Genomic DNA, 21,877 nt, shown 5'->3' with positions numbered 1-21,877 from the left:
TTAAGTCCTGCTAGAATACAACCGCTAATTAATTTTTCATTTTAAACAGGTTCTTGTAGTATCCCACGCGCTAGTTGTGCTTTATAAATATATACTAGGAATGTTTCCAAAGGATCTGATTTGGTGATTGTGGCCCGAAGACGTTGGCATTTCCAAAGGGCAATCCCCCATCCTGGGCTTACCCAGGCTCTCAGCTACTAGAATGCAAATTGTCATCTTGCAGTCTTAAAGACACCAGTCAGAAAACCCATGTAACCTCCCATGTACAGCCAGGGCAAATTTAACCATGCAGGACACACGCTAACAGTACAACCACGCAGCTTAGAGGATCTCCAGCCAAGGCGTTCTTATAGAAACACACACATAAGACACAGAACGCATAGCTCTCCAGAAAGCACAAGTCACTTTTCTTTAAGACCACTGCTGGGCTGACCTGTGTCCCAGTGCTTGTAAAGATTTAGATGTCATTCGATGAAAGCGGGAGCTTTATTCCGCTACCAAATGGGGGCTGGGGAGGGAGGGGGGTGCGCGCCTCCCCGCCTCCCCTGCCCCAACAAAACTAATAACAGTTCATCTGCAAAGTTTCCCCGGGCAGCCCGTGGGATCCGTTAGTCCCTCAGCAGGCAGGCAGGAAGGAGGCAGGAAAGCTCCTTGGTTCATCCTGAGGCACGAAGGAGGGCGGAGGGAACGCCTGGCTCCCCCTTTCTCCCTCCCCCTACCGGCTACCCCCCCACCCCCAAGTGCCAGCACTTCTCACCTCGCAGGCAAGGTGATTGGTTGGCTAGTCTTCCCCACCCCGGCTCCTACCCCCACCCCCCAGCACTGTTCTCCCAGGGCCGTATCCCTGCTACCCTTCACCCGTGCAAAAGGCGAGCGGCGCAGTCCCGGAGCCGGAGAGCAGAGGAACCCGAGAGCCGAGCCCGAGCCGGCGTCCCAGGAGCTGAGCTTCAGCGGCCAGCCTGCCAGCTGCTGCTCCAGACCCCGGGTGGGTGGGGCGGTGACTGCTCTGCTCCCAGCGACAGCGGCGGCAGCAGTGGCGACGGCCGCAGCAGCAGTAGCTACAACCACTCCCCAAGTGCCACCCCGAGCTCCTGTAGCCCTCCCGCCTCCCTCCCTCCCGGGCTCTCCAAATGGCCTGGCGCCGCGCTCGGGCCGGGCTGCTGCTAATGCCGCGCCTTTTGCTGCTGCTGGCGCAGGGAAGAGCAAGCGGCAGCCACACACCAGGAGTGGTCGGATTGCCCCCAGCTGCCTACGACTTCTTGTTCGGTGGGGGTCCCTCTGCTTTCTCCTCCGCCTCAGCCTCCGCCAGCTCGGCTGCAGCGGGCAGAGAGCGCCTAGGAGACATGTCTGCAGCCCTAGGCGCCAGCGCTCGGGACATGGTAGCTGTCCACATGCTTAAGCTCTATGAGAAATACAACCGCGAGGGCAGCCGGCCGGGAGATGGCAACACCGTCCGCAGTTTCAAACCCAAACTGGGTAAGCTGATTTGATTCCCATTCTCACTCTCTCCTTCCCGGACTTCCTAAGAACTTGTCAAAACTCCCCCTCTCTAGAGCATTCCGGCGGCGGTCTTGGTGCCCCTCTTCCCTCTCCTGGAGACAATTTAATAAGAGAATCTTTCTAAAGCTCCTAGGACCCCTGGTGGGTTCAAACTCCTGGACAATTCGTCTTGAACCCTCTGCTTCTATGAGTGGCGGAGGAAGTGTGGGATGGTAGCTATTTCTCAGCATCCCGAAGGGCTCCACATTGGCCAAGACAGATGGGCACCTCGAGAGCAATTTGGTTTAGCACTGCCAAAATGACCCACTGGGGGGGAGCTGGCCAGGTGGACTGACTCGAGGGGAGGGAAGGGGGCACTGGAGAAGCAGGGCCATTCTAGGCTCACTCGCTCTAAAGAAAGTAGCAAAACCACCTTACAAAAGTTTTCTCTCTATCACCATAAGTCCTCTCAAGCAGACACTGATTCTTTCCCCCTTCTAACTTCACAGGACCACTGTGGGGTGAAGTTGGTAAGAGCGCCATCTGTCAACGTGCAAGCAATAGCCTCACACATCCTTCAGCCTCACACATCCCCTTTTCCCATGTCACACTGCTTGTCCCTGCTCTAGAAAACCGACTTTTCCTTGTTTGGGGGCACAATGTAGAGATTTGCACATTCCAGTCTCTAGACAAAACACTTCTGCATGGTAAAGATCTCAAAGGTACCGGATGCTCCAAGGTGGTTAGCTTTCATTGTAGTAACAAGTCTTCCTCCAAAAGAGGACATTAGTGGTCCTACGTAAGAGGTTCTGCTCCACACTTCACCTAAGAAGAGGCTATTCTAAAAGGGCAACTGATTAAAGAAGCATCTATCCCCACCCCCTCAAGAGTGGACAAATTTGGTTAATGTCTACTTGTGCTTGAGAATAGTCAGAATTGTCTTCTGTACACATCAGTAACATCTATGCAATTATTTCCATTGATTTGTTATCCCAGAAATTATTATATAAATCCATCTGTAAATGAAACAAGAGAGAGAGGTTAAGCAACTTAGTCAAGGTCACACAGCAAATCTGGCTCCGATGTTGTTATGTATATTCAGCTTTTTCAAGAAGAGGAGCAGTATGGAAAACTTATTAGGATTGGTGAAGAGTAGGGTCAGTGGGAAGCTTCCTTCTTTGGTATCAAAAGAATTTCTCCACACAGCTTGGACTTTTGAACATTTCACATTTTGAACGCAGGCTCTTCTAGAAGCTTTATATTTATTTAGCTTAATTTGATCTATTTTTGATAGAAGATCTGTTTACTTGTGCCTGCCTCTGATCCTGAGTGTCTCTGCTTCACTGATATGAGCCCATCAACTCATTACCAGCCTGGGAGGTAGGGAGTAAATCTGATTATCCTAATCTTGTAGTGAAGGGAAAGAAGGCAGGCATAGAGTATCTTGGCAAGAGGTGAGACAGCACTCTAATTCACTCTGTATGGCACTTAGCATCACAAACTCTTTAGAGACTTTAATGTCATCCATTCTAACTTTACCAGCAGTGCAGAAATCTCCTCTAACTCTCATTGTCTCTAGCAACTGCTCAGCCAACTGCAGATTGAACACTTCCATAATGGGGAAATCATTACTGTGTAAAACAACCTCTCGGCTTTTGCAGACCACTCTGATCTTAAAAGATTCTTTCTTTTGCTTAACTAAAATCTGCCTCCCTGTGACTTTCATTTTTTGGTCCTAGAACAGCACTGTTTACAAATAGGTGTGTGGTCTTTGTGCTGCTTTAAATAATTATCATGATCATGAGAAAAGACAGTATGGTACACTAGTTAGAGGATAGGCTTTGGTGTTGGGGAGACCTGAGTTCAAGTCCTACCTCTGACACCACATATTAGCTGTGTGACCTCCTCAGTAAGGAGGCAGGCGACTCTCTAATAGGAACTGCAGAGGAGGTTCTCACCTTCCCTGTGCTGCTCATGTGATCTCTTAAGTACCCTCCATGAAGCTCTATAAAACATGAAGCTATAAAGGTGTAGCCAGTTGCCTTAGAAGAGAGACATTCCATACTGGAAGTTCCTTCCACAGATTAAATCACTGGTGTAAACAGACCACAACATATATTGATGACATTATTTAAACATAGCTGGAAAAGGGACTCAGCTTTTGTGTCTATAGCCCAAATAATTCAGCATTAAAAGTATTCTATTTTCAGAATAAAATATAGTTTAAGAACATGACATTTTAGGGACTCTTTTTTTTTCAGAGAAGAGGGTGGGGTGAGGAAAGAACCACCACATTTTAGTTTACTGACACAGAAGGCTCAGATGTATCAAGCTCTTGAAATCTGAGGCATGTATCCACTAATGCTAGGGGTTTTGTATGGCTTTCTTCATTTATGTAAAACTGTCTTTATCCATTTATTTTAAAAATTCTGTTATTTTGTGTTTTATGTCAGCTTCCTTTCTAAATATAATCCTCCCTGCCTTTCCAGAGAGACATTTTTCATAACAAAGAATAAATAAGAAAGAGAGGATAAAGCAGTTCAGCAAAATTAACCAACACATTGGTGGAGGCTGACAATATATGTAGTGTTCCACACACATAGCCTCCACCTCTTCAAAGAATGGGGTTTGCACTGGTTTTTATTCATTGTTCCTCACCGAATTGGACAGGAATCTAACTACTAAGTCTTCTCTTGTTTTATTGTAAAAGAAACCAATATGTAGAGTTCAAATGACTTGCTTGGGAATCTATCAGTGTACAACTCAAATCCTTATTTAAAAGCCTATTTCTTTACCTACTGGGTTGGGCTGCTTCTAAAGTAAGAGATCTTGGCAGTTTCTAACTCTATTAAAAAATTCAAAATTCAAAACAAACCTTGTAATACACTTGTGTAATACAGAGATTTAATGGCACGTCAAAATGGGTTTCATGGTGCCAATGAACCTTTTACTTCCCTTCCAGTTTTTTTTTAATAAGTGCACAGTATTTTCCACTGAATATGAATTAATGGAATACCACCTACAATCTGTTACTAGTCTGATTGTCGTTACCTGGTGGCTGGGGCTCAGCCACTGAACAGTTCCTTATAGAAAGCCATAGGATGGAACCTACTGTATCTCTGTAGCATTTCACCCCCTATTCTAAGATTTTCATACTCCCACCATGTTTTTTTTTTCCCTTTCACATCCCAGTCATATTTTCCATCTTCCTTGGGTGGTGTAAAGTAACAGCTGTTTCAGGGGTAATGGATGAAGGGACAAAAATCCCCAGAGTGTTTAGACTCTGTTTATCTAGGGGTGATAACACTGTGAAGAGTAGCACTTGGACCTAAATTTGGCATGCACTGGGCCCAAACCCATCACATAATTAGCACAGACAGCCTCCTAGGGCCAGAGTGAAACCACATGATTCCTGACCATATAAACAGGTTCTGCAGTTGGGTCATTGGGATCTGGAGTTTTGTGCAGAGCGCACAAAATCAAGTTGGTTCGAATTTTCCAAGTTCAGCAAAGAATCCATGATTACCAAAAGAAGTTTATATTTACACTAAGTCAACAGATGCATTTGGGTCAGATTGTTTTTCTGGTTTTTTTTTTCCCTAAGTCCCAAATAAAATCCTATCTTCTATGGAGAAGTCTTGCCTATCCCACAGCCCTTTTTAAATCCTTACTTTCTGTCTCAGAATTGATACTGAGAATTGGTTCAAAAGCAGAAGAGTGGTAAGAATTAGGCAACTGGGGTTAAGCAACTTGCCCAGGGTCACATAGCTAGGAAGGTTCTGAGACCAGATTTGAACTCAGGACCTCCCTCTCTAAGTATAGCACTCTATCCACTGAACCACAAACCTGACCCCCTGTTCCTTTGTAATGCTGACACCTTCCCTATGTTTGTACAAAGTTCTTTGCATACTATCTCTTCCTATTAAACACTAAAAAGCAGAGACTTCTCTTTTCTTTCCTCTTTTTTTTGGCCTTTCTTTATATGGCCAGAGCTTAGTACAATACCTGTACCTGGCACATAGTAGACACTTTATAAATATCTGTCAATTGACTGAATTAATATATCTTTCAAGGAACTAGTTCTAGAACTAGAAGAGGTCAGCGAGGTCATCCAATCCAATCCCCTGCCTCCTTCATGAAATCCTTCTATCACATTCCTGACAAGTGGCTGTCTTACTTCTACTTGAATTCCTCCAGTAACAGTGAACTCACTACAGAACCTAATGTGTATCTATCATTCTTGAAATTATTGCCATATAGCAGCAATTTGAGAAACACTCCTTTTAATTAAAAAAATAGAGAAAAAAATTCCAAGGGACAGGTCTTTTCCCCTTGGATTTTGCCCCCAAGATTTTTGTCTTGGGTGGAATTTTTGTTGTTGTTGTTTGTGCTTTTGAATGGTAAGAACATGCCTTGAACATCTGATAGTAAAACATAAATCAGTGAGTACTCACATACTTTACTAGGAACTAGATGCTTTTATATCGTGTCTCCTCTTGTAAACTGAGCTAATCTGTGCTGGGAGACAAAGGGGGAAATCCCATGCTCTGGAAAAATCCCGGGCCCTTTGTAATAATATAAGGGGAGAGGAAGGGTGCCCTAGCCCTTTTGCCAATATTCTCATGTTCTGATATCAGCTCCCTCAATGTCAACCCAGGAAGCCAAAGAGATAGATTTTGTCAAAATCCTGACAAAGGAACTAGGATGTCCCTCCCTTTCAACAATAGTGCTCAGAGCATGTTAGATTTTAATAAATCCTTATGGTGCTCAAAGCACTCTTCAGACATTAGTTAGTTTAACTCCATGAACACCAAACAGTGAGAAAAGGAACTCCAGGGTTCAGACCCATTTGAACTAGATATCTGGATTTATGTTCATTTCCATTCAAATTACCTCAACCTGGAGAGCTCAGAAATCTGGAAACACCAATTATTCTCCCTATTTTAGAGGGAGGCAAAATAGAGGAATTAGTTGAAAGAGGAGTGGAACTGGGAAAACTTTCAAAATATTAGGGCTTAAGAGAAGAATTTCTAGCTTAAACCTCAACATACAACTAAAGAAAATGAGGCTTAGCAAAGTTCATCATCATCACAATCAGAGCAATTTTTCCAAAGACTACATTTCCCAAGACTCCTGAGCCCTTTCAACATCAGAGAAGCAATCAAATCATACTTCTGCTCCATTTTCCTTTCTTATTCCACTTTTTTTCTGAAGATCTATCTCAGAAGCTTTTTGTATTAGCCCAGCATTGTATATTACCAAATTACCTCTCCAATGATATTCCCTTGGAATTTTTTGTTCAGTTTTTCCAGGTATATAACATTTAACCATTTAGAAGGGGGTAAAGTACAGTGGAAAACCCTAGATTCTGGTACAGTGATCAATAACCATCCTATTGAGACTATTAGCACTATTCCTGGATTCTGAATGCACTTCTGCCTCTTGTTCTTTATGATACCATGGACAGGTTGTTTAACCTATCTGAAGCCTCAGTTTCCTCATATATAAAAATTAAGGGGTTGGACTAGATAATCTCTGAGATCCCTTCCAGATGGAATATTCTATAATTTTAATTTACTAACTTCAAATAGGCACTTAATTTTATGTCTTTGCTTCCCAATAGGACCAATAGCACCCAAAAAAATCAAATTTCTACTAGAAATTGCCCAGGAAGCTTTAAGGAAAGGATTCTTCACCTGGATATCCATGAATTCTCTTTTTCCCTCTCTCTTTCTGTATTCTTATCTTCCTCTTCATCCTCTCCCTTATCCTCCTCATTTTTCTTTTCTTCTCTGTCTCTGTTTCTAGATAGATAGATAGATAATTTCCAAATGATTATTTTCATTTGTAATCTTATGAATTTTATTTCCTGTATTTAAAACCATTATTCCAAAGTGTTCATGTTTCAGCAGATTGCTAAAAGTATTTGTCTCTCACACACACCCTAAAATACAAATACATGTTGAAAAATAACTACACAAAGGCTTTTTATAACTTGTGATGACTCTGGATAACAACATATTGTTATTTTCCGTATTTTCCAAAAGTCTGATCTGAGGAACCTTTTTAAGTGAAAGTAAAAATTTTCTTTAAGAAAAATTTGAAGCTACCAATATTTTCCCCAACACACTAATCAAATATTTAAATAGGTCTGTGATTTCCTCAAAGTGGGTACTCCCTCCAGTGATGCATTTTGCAACCCAAGTGTGCCTGCCATGATTTTCTGGAGTTCTTGTCCCAATTCAGCATGCCAGGGATCTGATTCTTACTTACTTACTTACTCTTAAAATTTCAAGGATAACAACGGAGAATATGAGCCATTTATTGGCTGCTCCTCATTTATCCACATTTTTCACTCAGACTTTTCTTTGATGGCATCCTTTACTCTGGATCTTCTTCATACTTCTTCATTTGTTATATGTTGAAGCCAGATCATATCCACCATGTATACATACATAGAAAAATATAATCTACATCAGTTTAGGGTATGCAAGTAACTATAATTTCCAAAGAATCCTTGTTCCTTCATTTATCCTATCAGTATCCCAAACCCCTAGACCCCTTGATTTATTTTGCCAATACATTTCAAGGTCAAAATTTTCTGTGGCCAGATAATTTGAGCAAATGCTACTGTTTAATATCTAGAATTCCCCTCACATTTTTTCATGTCTTATCAATGGAATTATATCTATGGCCAATATAATGGCATTATGTAAGTTTTCTTCTCTTATCATCTCAAAGTACTCCACAGCTATTAGTGATATTTCTACTTATATATTCCAACAAATGATATCAAAATCCTAGGATAGAAGATAGGAACACAGATTCAGAACTAGAAAATAACTTAAACGTCATTTAAATCCATCCTCTCATGTTACAGATGAAGAAACTGAGACCCAGAGAATAGAAGGAACTTGGCTAAAGTCACAAAAGTATAAGTGGCAAGGCCAGGATTTGAACCCAAGTCCTCTGACTGGACAAGGGATCTCCTTCCTGGGGCCCAATTGCCATTTCCTTTACCCTTCTTTCACCAGAAGCTTGATCCTTTCTTCATCCTAGTCTAGCCCTGACCAGCCCTTGAGAAATCTGTTCCTGAAATAACATCATCTTGCTTCTTGGTCTCCTTCCTTGAAGAGACCGCAAGATCCTAAATCTTTCATATTTTTTAAACTATCTTTCCCCTCTAATCTTTATTGCCCCCAAATGGAGTTTCCATCAGGTACTAAATACTCATAGCCCTACTTCTGCTTAAGATAGCTCAGAGCCCCACTTCTCTCTTACCTTTGGGAAGGAATTGACTATCCACCCTGCCATTACTCCTGGAGACTCAGGATTTTGCCATCTGCCCTGCTACATAACCTGCCCAAGAACTATGGGGCTCTTCCATCTGCCAAAGATGTAACATGATCATAAACTCTCTTTATATATCATCTTCCCCATTAAAGCACGAGCTCTTTCAAAGAAGGAAATGCCTTGTCTTTCTGTTTGTATCCTCAGAGCCTTGGCACAAAGTAACGGTTCCATAAATACTTTTCCATTACATTAGCCTTCAGGGCCACTGCTCCTTAGCACTGAGAAGAGCAAACTGACTTCTCTATGTACTGTTTCACTATAATAATCTTTTTTTCCCATAGGATTTGGCTGCGAAGGTATAACTTTACTCAGGCAACCAACTTAGCTGCTATAAGCTGCTTAAAGATAAGGGGCAATCTCTAGTGGATGGAGAACTTACCTAGAAGCCAAGAGGTTCAAGATCTGGGTTCAAGTCCCTCACTAATTTAGATAAACATCAAGTTTGTCCGAAAGGGGTCCTACTGGGGAGCCCACTGGAAGTGATAGCATTTAGGGAAGTTGCATTCTAAATTTCCATCAGTTGCTTTATTCACATGAGGGAAATATTTCTCTATCTTTTGTTCAGTGGAAACACTCAGAATCTACTTAGGCTATTGACTCCCCCTTAAACCAAGCCCCTCAATATTTTTAAAGGGATTTTAAACGGGAGAGGGTCTTCCACTTGATCAAATATGGCCCAAGTGCCAATGAGGCAGAGACACTTCCTGGAAAGCACTCGGGAACATTCTCTTTCCCAATAATGCTGGGCTTTGTCCCACTTCAGCCTCCCCTCTGTGACTTCCCCTGCTTCACTGGCTCCTCCGTAGCTGTGAGAGAGAGCTTTCCGAGGGTTTCTCTGCTCCTGCTGCTCATTCTCCCACTTGGAAACCCGCTCTTCAATCAGGCCTTCGAGGTGTTGCTGTGGAGGGGATTATGGAGCAATTGACATAGAATTATGACTTTTGGTGGGGGAGAAAGCAGCCGGGGCAGATGAAAGTGGGAACAAAACAGCTCCTGTTTTCATGTAAATTTTACTAGCCCTACCAAAAAAAAGAGAGAGAGAGAAAAGAAAACTACACACACACACACACACACACACACACACACACACACACACACACACACACACACACACACACTGCCAAGCTTCCCCAGAAAACAAACATGGGATTTTGGAGAATTTCTGTTTTGAAGTTTGCTGGAGTCTTCAAACAGCTGTTGAAAGGATATTGAATTCTTCAGGACATGGGCTGGGGCAGGAGAGAGGGGCTGACATGTCACAAGCAGTGTAAGCAATTATCAAGGAGACCTAATGAAATGTGGGCACAAGGAACCTGGCACAGACACAGAGAAAGGCTCTGGGGTTAGTGATCAGGGTTACAGCTTGAGGCCTGCCTGGGGCTTTCTCTGACATACTCCACCTCTGTGTGAGCCTCTGGACTTTGGGTGTCTCAGCTTCTAGACCTCATGTGGAGCTGAGATGTCCCGATTTTTATAAAATACGGCTTTGAAATCCTCAAGAAAAATGAGCTGCAGATGTCCAAACCGTTTCTATTGTTCAGCAGAGATGCAATTTTTCCATAGATGCATTTTAAGCATTTTCAGCATAAGGATCCTATAAGAATGTTACCTTTTTTGGCAAATGATACCTAATATAGGTAAGTCATGTTTGGTTACAAGGCTGTGGTAGTTTAGTGGGTAAACAACTGGCCTTAGATCCGAAAGACCTAGGACTAAGTGCTCTCTTATAAATAATAAATCTGTGACTATTCAATTTCTTTATGCCTCAGTTTCCTCACCTGTAAATTGAATATAATAACACCAACTTCCTCGGGTTGTTTATAAGGGTCAAATGAACTAAAACATGGGAAGATCTTTGCAAAACTTTAAATTACAGCTAGTAATGGGAGAGGTAGTAGTCATAGACATAGTAGTAGTTGGACCAAATAGAAAAGGGAGTAAGGTTCCATGGTACCATTGGAAAAGATGGTTTTCTGCCAAAAAAACAAAACTCTGTGACCTTGGGCAAGACATAACTTCTCAGTGCTCTGCCAGGCTTCCTAGACAATGAATTATCAATCTATGTTATTTAGCTATTTGTTTTTTTCAGTTGTGTCCAACTTTTTGGGGCACCATTTTGGGTTTTCTTGGCAAAGGTACTAGAGTGGTTTGCCAGCTCTTTCTCCAGCTCATTTTACAGATGAGAAAATCAAAGCAAAAAGGATTAGGTGACTTGCCCAGGATCACGTAGCTAGTAAGTGTTTGATTCCAGAATTGAACTCAGGAAGCTATAACACCACACATTTTTTTTTACCCACCCACCAAATAAATCCTCCCAAAAAGAAATAAGAAATGTTGAGTTAGATACAGGATTGGTAATAGATATCACATAGCTAGTAAGTGTTTGAAGCTAGAATTGAATTCAGGAAGCTATACCACCACTCATTCTCTTTACCCACCCACCAGATCCTCCCCAAAAGAAATACAAAGTGTTGAATTAGATACAAGATCAGTAATAGAGATCATCATAGATTTTTGACCAATCAAAAATGAATTCTCCTTTTTCTATATGAAACATCAAATTATGAGTATTTTGCTACAATCAAATGAGTATTTTTGCTACAACCAAATATTAAAGCTTATATCAGAAGTGTGAGATTTACTCTAGTCTCCCTAACCAAAATCGTTTTTATTTCTATTGCTTTCCTCACAGAAATGATTGACCAGAAAGTCTTGTATCATTTCAATTTGACATCTATGCAAGATTCAGAAATGGTTCTTTCAGCCACATTCCACTTCTACTCAGATCGGCGACCTCGATCCCGAGAAGCCATGTGCAAACGTTCCAAGAATTCCTCATGCCGCCTTCTGCACCTACAACCCCTCCCTCGTTTCCACCTGGTGTTCCGCAGTGTCCCACAGAATGCAGCCTTTGGGTTGGTCAAGGGTAACGTGACTATCTTCCCCCACCAACGAGGTGTTTGGCAAGCCAAGGATATTTCTCACATAATTAAGGAAGCCAAACAGGATGGGGAACTTCTCCTCTTGGCTGAGCTTGATTCTGGGGAGAAGGACCAAGTCTTCCATGGCCCAGGACCAAATAACATGCCCTACATCCTTGTCTATGCTAATGATCTGGCAATCTCTGAACCCAATAGTGTGGCCGTGACTCTCCAGAGGTATGACCCCTTCCCAACCAGTGACACCGACCCAAGCCGATCACCCAATGCCTCCACTGACTCTCGGGTGAGGAGGGACATTTACGTCCCTGGTTCCATCCATGACAATGAGCTTCCAGAAGTAGAATATAATCACCACCACACCCATCACCTCCACCATCCTCATCATCCTCAACACTATCATAAACATGACCTGTGGGAAAGTGCCTATAAGGCCCTAAAACCAAAATCATCCAGGAAAGACCGAAGAAAAAAAGGACAAGATCATAATGAAATGCTCACAAAATCTCAGATGCTGAATTTTGATGAGAAAACCATGAAAAAGGCCCGAAGAAAACAATGGAATGAGCCAAGAATTTGCTCACGGAGATACTTAAAAGTAGACTTTGCAGACATAGGGTGGAATGAATGGATCATATCCCCCAAATCATTTGATGCCTATTACTGTTCTGGGGCATGTGAGTTCCCAATGCCTAAGGTAGAGTGAGTTCTTATTGTTGCTATTTTCCATTGCACTTTAGTAGAATAAGAATCATAATTTATTACTGGATATGGGAACAATGAAAATCAATTGAGTCAATTATCTATTTCCCCTACCATAGAACTCAAAATAGCAAAGAAATCTTATCTATCTCTTACCCTACACTAGTTATAAATGAAGCAAGGAATGAATCCCCACTTTATCACCGTACTTTTCATTCTGAAATTGTTTGTCTATCATCTTCTCAAAAGGGTTTTTCAAGGGTTCAAATCCTTGTGATAAGTGTTGCTCATATCCATAGCTATGCTGGACTTAAAGCTATGCAGCCCACTCCAATAAGGAAAAACATAGCCATATGCAGTTTTATATTAAACAAATAGACCTGCTAGAAAATTCAAATTCTATTCACAGAGCCAAATTCTGAAGCTTCCAACCTTCCCTCTAATGTCATATGATAACATTGGCAACCTTCTAAAAGGACTTTGAGTTGGACTATATAAGGAACATTTAACGCCTACACTAGGGAAGAAACTCACAGAGACAATAAGTATCAGTCTACCAATAAGAATTTATTAAGTGTCTTCTGTATGCCAATCAATCCGCTAAACTATGAAGATACAGAAGTAGAAATGAATTCATTTCTGCCTCCAGGGCATTTATATTCTTGTGCCATTGTAGGTAGTCAGTCCTGTAGCCAGGAAGACACAGTTCAAGCCCAGCTTCCAATCTCAGGGGCCAGCAAGTTCAAACCCCTCATTTATAGACCCTGAAATTGAGGTGAAAGGACTTCCTCAAGGTAACATATTCTGCAAGTAGTAGACCTTGGACTTTCTACAGTCACCACAAAGGCTAATTTCCCTATGACCCTCTATCTCTTTAGAGAGGCTAAGCAGCTGAGTTGTTTTAAATTATAGTTGCTCCTATTATGGGAGATGGGGTGCAGCTGTGATCTTGTGTTTTCATTGACATAGAAAACTTGCAATAAGGACACTGCCCCCCCAAATGCTTATTAGCAATAGCTATGCAATTTATAAAAGTGTCTGGAATATTGATTGGTTAAGTGGCTTGCCCTGTGTCACACAACTAGTATGTGCCAGAGATAAACACTTGACCCCAGGTCATCTAATTTGGAGACTAGCCCTCTAATAATTATACAAGATCACCTTTTCATATAAGAACTGTCTTCCTTTCTAGAAGTTCAGCTGGCATTTGTTTCTGATTTATGGTCTTTCTGAGGCTTTTGGCAGGGCAAAATGATTGTCTTATCATAGCTATATACAATACTCTCTGGAGTGAGGAGAAAGGCATGATGGTGGGGTGAAAAAACATTTCATTTGAAATTTACTAACCCCCCAAGTGAACAGTCTAAGGCTGAATCTGCCCTCAGAACCATCACACTAAGAAAGCACTGACCAGAGCTCTGCAATTCAAGTGTTTTACTCTTCTCACTGTGAATTGTGCCTAGAAGTCACGTTGATGTCCTCAGATGGTTCCCAACCCTCCACTCAAGACCAACCACCTGCTACTTTGGCTTTAGACTAGATTTTGGCCCCTAGAATCAGAGGATGTTGGAGATGGAAGGAGCCATAGAGATATTCTAGTTCAACCTCCTCTTTTACAGATGAAGACTGAAACCTGCAGAGGTTAAATGACTGACCCAAAGCAATACAGGTATTAAATGGTTGGTCTCCTAAATCCAGGGCTCCTTCCACCATGCCTTACTGCCTCTGGCATGTATTATCTAACTGTGATAGTAGGGCCCTATACTGGTGAACATGCCCAGACTGATTGACCTTAAAGATAACTTCCAATTCTAAACCTATATGCATCCCCATACCATTGCCAAGCATCCTGAAGTTTGTCCTGCTATTGGACTTGGATGACTCTGGAAGAGGGAATGAGGCTGATGACTTTGTGTAACTCTGCCTCACTTAAATGCAATTCATGAGCAAGTTAGAGCATCACCCCCATAATGTCATGAGTCCTCTTTGAAAACAAAGGACAAAAAGAGCTAATATGGTACAGTGGGAAAGCAGCTAGACTTTGTGCCCCAACCCCTGAGTCCAAATCCCAGCTCTGCCACTAACTAACTTGTGATCTTGGATGAATCATTTTGCCTCCCTGGGCCTCAGTTTCCTCATCAGGAAAATGAAGGGATTAGATCCAGTGGCCTCTGGGGTCCCTTCCAGCTCTAGATCTCTGATCTTATATTTCCATGATCCTAAATGCGTGATATATCAGAAGGGAGGAATTCAACTACTCTGGAGAATTTGCCTCAGAGTTAGCAAGAAATCAGCAGTCATTTGTTACATGCCTACAATGTGCCAGGCACTGTGCTAGGCACTGGGGATGAAATATAAAAAATTAATCAATCCCTAGAATGAATCCCTAGGGTCATGAGGGGATCACTTTACAAAGCATAAAACTATCTGTTTGACCTTGGGTAAATAATTTTAGCGCTCTGGGAGTATCTTTGGTCAAATTATGAATTCCATTAAGTTCTAGAAAAACTCCCTCTGGGGCAACTAGATAGTTCAATGGATAGGATGCCAAACCTGGAGTCAGGAGGACCTGGGTTCAAATCTGGTCTCAGGTTCATTCAAGCTATATGACCTTTGGGCAACTTAGTTGCCTAGTCCTTATCACTCTTTTGCCTTAGAAACAATATTTAATATTTATAAAGGAAGGAGGAAGAGAGAAGGAAGGAAGGAAGGAAGGAAGGAAGGAAGGAAGGAAGGAAGGAAGGAAGGAAGGACGGAAGGAAGGAAGGAAGGAAGGAAGGAAGGAAGGACGGACGGAAGGAAGGAAGGAAGGAAGGAAGGAAGGAAGGAAGGAAGGAAGGAAGGAAGGAAGGAAGGAAGGAAGGAAAGGAGGGAGGGAGGGAGGGAGGAAGGGAGGTAGAAAGGAGGAAGGGAGGAAGAGAGGAAGGGAGGAAGGGAGAGAAGGCTTCTCTCTTCCCAGTTTTGCAACATACTTATGAGAACTAAATATGCACCAAGGAATGACTTTGCTTTTGCTCCATTTTCATAGTTCTGGGCATCCCTAGATATGTTTAGTCTATAAAATCTGTAACAACTTTGAATTATAAAAATATGTAGAGATGGTATCATAGTGGTTAGTAATCTCAGGATTCACTAAATATTTACTGAGGGTTAAGGATCAGTATGGTAGGATAAGTGGAAAGTCAGAGGAGGAAGAAAAGGAAAAATGAAGTAGAGTCCAGCGCATCTTTGAAAATGGTCAGTGGCAATGGAAAGAATGCAAGAATTGGAATCTTGAGTAGGATATCATAAAAATCACTTTGCCTCCATTGGACTCAGTTTCCTCATCTGTAAAATGAATGGGTTGGATTAGATGACCTAATTAGAATAATGAAGCATCAAAACTTGATGAAAATGAGAGGGAGTCAGGGTAAGAAAAAAAGGCTGGAAGAATATGGAAGGGTTAAGGTCACTTGCAGGGGAAGGAGTAGCATTGGTTTGAGCTGGGGATGTAGGAGTGATAGAAGGACATGAGGCTGTGCTCCAAGTGACCTTTCAGAGGTCAGGATTCTGAATGTGTCTTTGGCAAGTTGCATTTGCTGTTCTTTCCATCAATTCCCAGGAAGTCACTGAAACAGTACTGTGGACCTCTTAGTCGAGAAATGCTAACCCCAATCAGAGCAGCATAGTCTCGATGCAGTTTCAACATCATAGTTCTCTTTCCCAAGTCAGAGTTACTGGTGAGAGGAAATAGCATTTCCAGGCCCCATAAGCATTAAGTGGGAACGCTAAGCCATGTGTTTGTGGGGACAGCTCAGCTTGACTACAAAATTCCAAATGGGTTTTCCCAACATCCTCTTGGGCATATCAATAACAGTTAGCATTTATACAATGATTTAAAGTTCGCAAAGTGCTTTGAATAGGTATTCTCCTTTGATTCCCACACCAACCCTGAGTGGTGATTGCAATTATTATGCCCATCAAGTATGCTCAACAAATATTTATTGAGTACCTACTATGTGCAAATCACTGTGTATAGTCTATGCTCTCCTTAGTATATAGAGAAGATACCACTGACACTTGAGACATAAAAAACAAAAACAAAAAATAGCATGGAGTGTGGGCAGGAACAGTGGTCCAGGAGTCCTAAGATCTGGCTTCTAGTCCTTATTCTTTTTTTTCCTTATTCTACCACCAATTCACTGTGTGATTTGGAGTGAGTTACTATCCCTCTCTGGACCTCAAGTCTCCTCATCTATAAAACGAAAGGATTGTACTAAATGATGTCTAAGGCCATTTTCAGGTCCCCAGTTCTATGTGTTGTCCCTGTCCCCCCCCCCCAAGAAGAAACAAAAGATGAGCCCACCCAGCCACACAATGTCCATTCAGCATTCATTCTCAAAATAGCTGCTTAGGTTTGGAAAAGGAGTTTTTAGCCATGCAATGAAATCAAGCTAACTTGGCCATGTAGTAGCCTAAAACTCACCCTTTGAGGGTTTTTAGTTTTGCTTTTAGTTTTCCTAGTTAGGAGAGTCAATTTGAGCTTGTCTGCTTGCACTCTCTTTTCTGACCATTAAAAAGATGCTGGACCAGGGTCAAGTTTCTTATTTGTCTGTGTCTTAGTTATCGTATCCCCCTGGGATCATCCGTTTATTTGCTACCCCCTTTCCGCCCCTCACCCTAAATCTTTTTTTCAGTCTGTCTAGTCTTTAAGAGCTAAAAGTGATTTATTCTATCTAAATCTACTTTGTGATTGCAGTGAAATGGTGGGAGGGGAAGGGAATGTGAATTAGAATGGGTAAAATATCTAAATATCCCAGGAAGCTCCTCCAAATAACAGGATGGTTAGAGCTGGTAGGGGAAGACGATGGTATCGGTTCAATCCATTTTTTCTTAATGGTGTCAGAAAAGTGTAAGGCTCCCCTGCCACAGGACATTCTGGTTGTTCTCAAGACTCCTAGTAAACAAAGGCAGCCTACTCACCCTCAGGAGAGGAGGCGTTGTAGAACCTGCTCACCTCCTCTCCTTCCTCAGTGAAATACTTCTTCCTCAGTGTCCCAGATAAACATTCCCTTCCTTTAGAAAAAGCCACAAGTCTTCCCCTTGGCTTTGGCTGTAGAGACCAAGCCACAGTGGGGTCAGAACCACAGCCATGTGAGCAAAACCAGGGCTAAATTATGGGGTGTCAGACATAGAGGTTTTAATGTTCTACTGTTCTCATGGTTCGCAGTCATGGCTCTCCTCAGCCTGGGAGGACAGTAAGGCAGTGAATTCCAAAAGCGTGTGGCCTCATCAATTTTACAGCTCATAAATGGTTCTGAGATTGAGTTAGAAGAAAATTCGTTATTTGATAGGCATTAGCCCCCTTTTAATTTTCATTTAAAGCCCAAAATGTAACAATCTTGAAAACACCTTATAACTAATGTATCAAATATAACACAAAGTTGGTTTTCTCTTTCTTCTCAATGATAATAATGATGGTAATAACTCTCACTTAAAGAGCATTTACCATGTGCCAGACACTTTACAATTTACTATCTCATTTAATCCTTAAAAATCTGGGGTTAAGGGTGGGATCAGGTAGACCCTGTTATTATTCCTCTTTCATAAATGAAGAAACTAAGGCAATCTAAGGTTAAGTGACTTGCCCAGAGTCACATATCTAGTAAGTTTCTTTTAAGCCTTTATCTTCCATCTTAGAGTCAATACTGGGTATTGGTTCCAAGGAAGAAGAGCAGAAAGGGCTAGGCAATGGAGGTTAAGTGACTTGTCCAGGGTCACACAGCTAGGAAGTGTCTGAGGCTACATTTGAACCCAGAACCTCCTATCTCTAGGTCTGACTCTCAAACCACTGAGATACCCAGCTGCCCCCAGCTAGTAAGCTTCTGAAGTTACATTTGAACTCAGTTATTCCTGACTCCAGGTCTAATGGCTTTGGTATCACAGAGTTACCCTATCTTAAAGCACACCCTCAATTAATTCATCAGTCAATCCAGGGCAATATTATATGTCTAGGGTAAATGCCAAGCCAATCTAATCACTTTGTTGTTGTTTTTTTAAAGGGGGATTAAGATTTCTATAGCAATTATTATGTGCCAGATACTATACTATTTTGCAAATAGTATTTCACTTGGCCCTCACAACAACCCTAGGAGATAGATAGATGGTGTTCTTATGCCTATTTTTTTTACTGGTGAGGAAACTGAGAAAAGCAGAAATTAAGTAGCTTGCCCAAGGGTCACATAACTATTAGGTGTCTGAAGTCACATTTGAACTTGGGTCTTCCTGAGTTCAGGCTCAGTGCTCTATCCACTCTACCACCTAGCTGTCTTAGCACAATGCCTAGCACACAGTAGGCACATAAGAAATTTTATTAATTGATTGACTTTTTAAAAAAATAGTATTTGATTTTTTTATGTCATTGCCACTTTCCAGTGACTCTCTGACCTCCATTAGTTTTCTTTTGTCCCAATAAAGTATGGTCAAGAAAAACAAATCAATGCACTGGCACCTATAGCCTTCATTTCTCTGCTGTAGTGTACCACATTTCTGCCGAGGTGAGCTGTTCTTTCCTCTCAAGTCATGACTGGTTGCAGCACTGATCCCAATCCCGGTGTCTTTCTGGGTCGTTTTCCATGGTCTTATTGAAATCTGCCAACTTTCTAACTCAGTTCCTCAGATTATCTAGGCTGTCCTCAAACACTTAATGAAGTTTCAAGCTTTAATAACTTCAGACATACAAAAGGTACAGACTTAAAATTATTCTGATTTATTTGAGCCACTGAATTTTGTGGGTTAAGAATAAGGACATTTTCATTGTAACAAGATGGAGCGCCTCGTCACTATTCATTGTGCATGCAACAGTTGGGATGGAGCTTTCTGAGACAGGTCGGGGGGCTCCTCTGACCTGGTCACTTTGGTCACCTGATCTATCTCCATTAGACTTTTTCTCGTGGGATTATATCAGAACAGCCACATGGGCATCAAAGTCTCATTCTCTGGATGGTTTTAATATTAGGGTTTAAAATGCAATCCTTTTAGTCTCTGAGCAGACACCAAAATGTTGTACAGAGTTTGTTGTTGTGGTTCTCAGATTCTTCATGACCGCTTTTGGGGTTTTCTTGGCAATGATACTGGAGTGGTTTGCCATGTGCTTCTCCAGCTCATTTTATAGATGAGGAAACTAAGGTCAACAGTTTTAAGTGACAGCTAAAAAGTGTTTGAGGCTGGTTTTGAACTCAGATCTTCCTGATTCCAGACCTGGTCCTCTCTCCACTGTGCCACTTATTTACAAAGTTGGACAATTGTACTTTGTGTAGCACATACATAGTGGTGATGTGGAATTTTAATAAGAAACAATATTTTAAAATATCCTTTTAAGCGTTTTTGAAAGTTTGTAGCCTTTAAACTTCTGAAATTATTAAAGTTCAAACAGTTCAAATTTTACTATTAAATTAAATTGATAAACTATTGAATTAAAGTTCAAAATTCTACTAAGACTTTGGCGACCCCTGGTATTACCTGTCAATCTTAATCTGGCTGAGGAATGATGAAAATGACTAACACTGTTTCCTTTGCCTCTTTCTAGATTGTGAGGCCATCAAACCACGCCACAATCCAGAGCATTGTAAAAGCAGTGGGGATCATTCCAGGCATTCCAGAGCCCTGCTGCGTTCCTGATAAAATGAACTCCCTCAGCGTACTGTTCTTAGATGAGAATAGAAACGTGGTACTCAAGGTGTACCCCAACATGTCAGTAGAGACTTGTGCCTGCCGATAAATCTCTCGGATGAACTTCTGTTTTAAAAAAGAAAAAGGAAAAAAAGACAGAAAGGAAGGAAAAAGAGACCCCATCTGATTACAAGCACAGTGCATCCTGGGGACCTTGTGTCAAGGAAATGAGTCCAGCTGTATTTATGATCGGGTTTGTGTCAGTAAACACACACAAACGCACATACACACACACCCCACAAAAAAAAGAACTCCATGAGGTTGTAGAAGGAGCACTTCATTCTTTTGGAGATTTTTTAAAATAACTAACGACAGCCCCCTGAGTTCAAAAATTCAGTTAATTACATCCAGTATTTGGGTCTTCTCAAAGGCCTTCTACTCTCTACTTACTCAGAGCTTGCCACCTTCGTTACAGAAAACTTGCCATCAAGAAACCCCAAGATTATTCCCGTGCCTTTTTATCTTATCATCTCAAAATTTGGGAAGTAGGCTTTACACACTCTGGCCTATCAATTCCCTATAAAAAACATTTTTGTTTAAAACACTCATCCGCCTTTTAATATATGTATTTATATTGAAAAGAAGGCTGTAATAAAGGGCTTAAATGTATATTTTCTTTGAGAGTCAAATGTAGTGCACTGTATAAGCTTTTATACATATATATACAATATATGTTAATATAACCAATTTTTGGTTACTTCCTCCTAATATATATTTTATTTTGCAAAAGAAGCAGATACTCCCATGTACCCTACAGATGTGCAAGTTACTGGGTTAATTTTGAGTTGTCAAGACACACATATTCTTGAAATAACATATATAGTAATATGTTTAAATACTAAAACAAAATAACCAAGATTTTATATTTTTGTAAATTATGCTTTCTATACTATAGAATATGTTATAAGTGCTTTTACTGAAAGCTAATAAATTAAAGGTACAGTTGTATCTTTTTAAAATGGAAAAGTTTGTTTCTTCCTTCTTTCATTAATTCATTTCATAAATCAAAATATCTATTTTATGTACTACTTCTTGGATGATACAAAGGCATATATGGTATGGGCCCTACCACTAATTATCTAGCTGAGAGATGAGAAAAATAGACCCAGAAATATAATACAAGAGAGGATATGATGGAGAACAGAAATGAAAGAAACAATTCAATCTCTACGATTACTACTAGATCTGTACCTATGATCCTATGGAATTCGTTATGAAAAGGTTCCTCTTAACTATCTATCATATTGTTCATTCTACTGACCAGAAGGGGAAAAAAGATTTAGAATGTCCTGGATAATCACAGCTATTAGAATTCTTAGTTTGCTACACAGAAAATAATCTCCATGTCAAACCACTTGTAGGGACATGGAGAGGTGGGGATGTTCATTGTGAAACATAAGAATGAATTTTAAGATGGTGAGGATTGATTTATCAAAGTTCTTCTCTGATGCCTTATAAAAAGGTGGTATGGAGGCAACCCTATGTTCTTAAAAATTCTTCCCTGAGAGCAGTTCCATGATCAAAATAATAGTATATATATATATATATATATATATATATATATATATATATATATATATATATATAATGCTTTGTTTTACAAAGGACTTTAACATATATTGTTTGGCTTGTTTGACTCTACAACATCTCCAAGAGGTAGGCACTGTTATTATTCCCATTTTATAGGCAAAGAA

The 21,877-nt window shown here is 41.0% G+C and overlaps 1 protein-coding gene across 1 annotated transcript; it reads left to right on the top strand.

Annotated features, from left to right (window-relative positions):
* Window positions 1-612: 612 nt before the first annotated feature.
* GDF10 (growth differentiation factor 10) lies at window positions 613-21,149 on the top strand. The gene is made up of 3 exons (XM_001371873.5): window positions 613-1,476; window positions 11,525-12,468; window positions 20,041-21,149. The coding sequence occupies exons 1-3, from the start codon at window positions 1,131-1,133 to the stop codon at window positions 20,230-20,232; spliced, it is 1,482 nt and encodes a 493-aa protein (XP_001371910.3). The 5' UTR covers window positions 613-1,130; the 3' UTR covers window positions 20,233-21,149.
* Window positions 21,150-21,877: the final 728 nt, after the last annotated feature.

This window comes from Monodelphis domestica, chromosome 1, assembly GCF_027887165.1.
Source record: "Monodelphis domestica isolate mMonDom1 chromosome 1, mMonDom1.pri, whole genome shotgun sequence".
In the NCBI taxonomy this organism is placed as follows: domain Eukaryota; kingdom Metazoa; phylum Chordata; class Mammalia; order Didelphimorphia; family Didelphidae; genus Monodelphis; species Monodelphis domestica.
Note: the sequence above shows the minus strand (reverse complement) of the source record. Positions and strands in the feature narration are given on the sequence as shown.

Coding starts and splice junctions, on each gene's coding strand:
- GDF10 (XM_001371873.5), top strand. CDS start 1,131: ATGGCCTGGCGCCGCGCTCGGGCCGGGCTGCTGCTAATGCCGCGCCTT. Junction 1,477..11,524: donor CAGTTTCAAACCCAAACTGG/GTAAGCTGATTT, acceptor CTTTCCTCACAG/AAATGATTGACCAGAAAGTC. Junction 12,469..20,040: donor GTGAGTTCCCAATGCCTAAG/GTAGAGTGAGTT, acceptor GCCTCTTTCTAG/ATTGTGAGGCCATCAAACCA.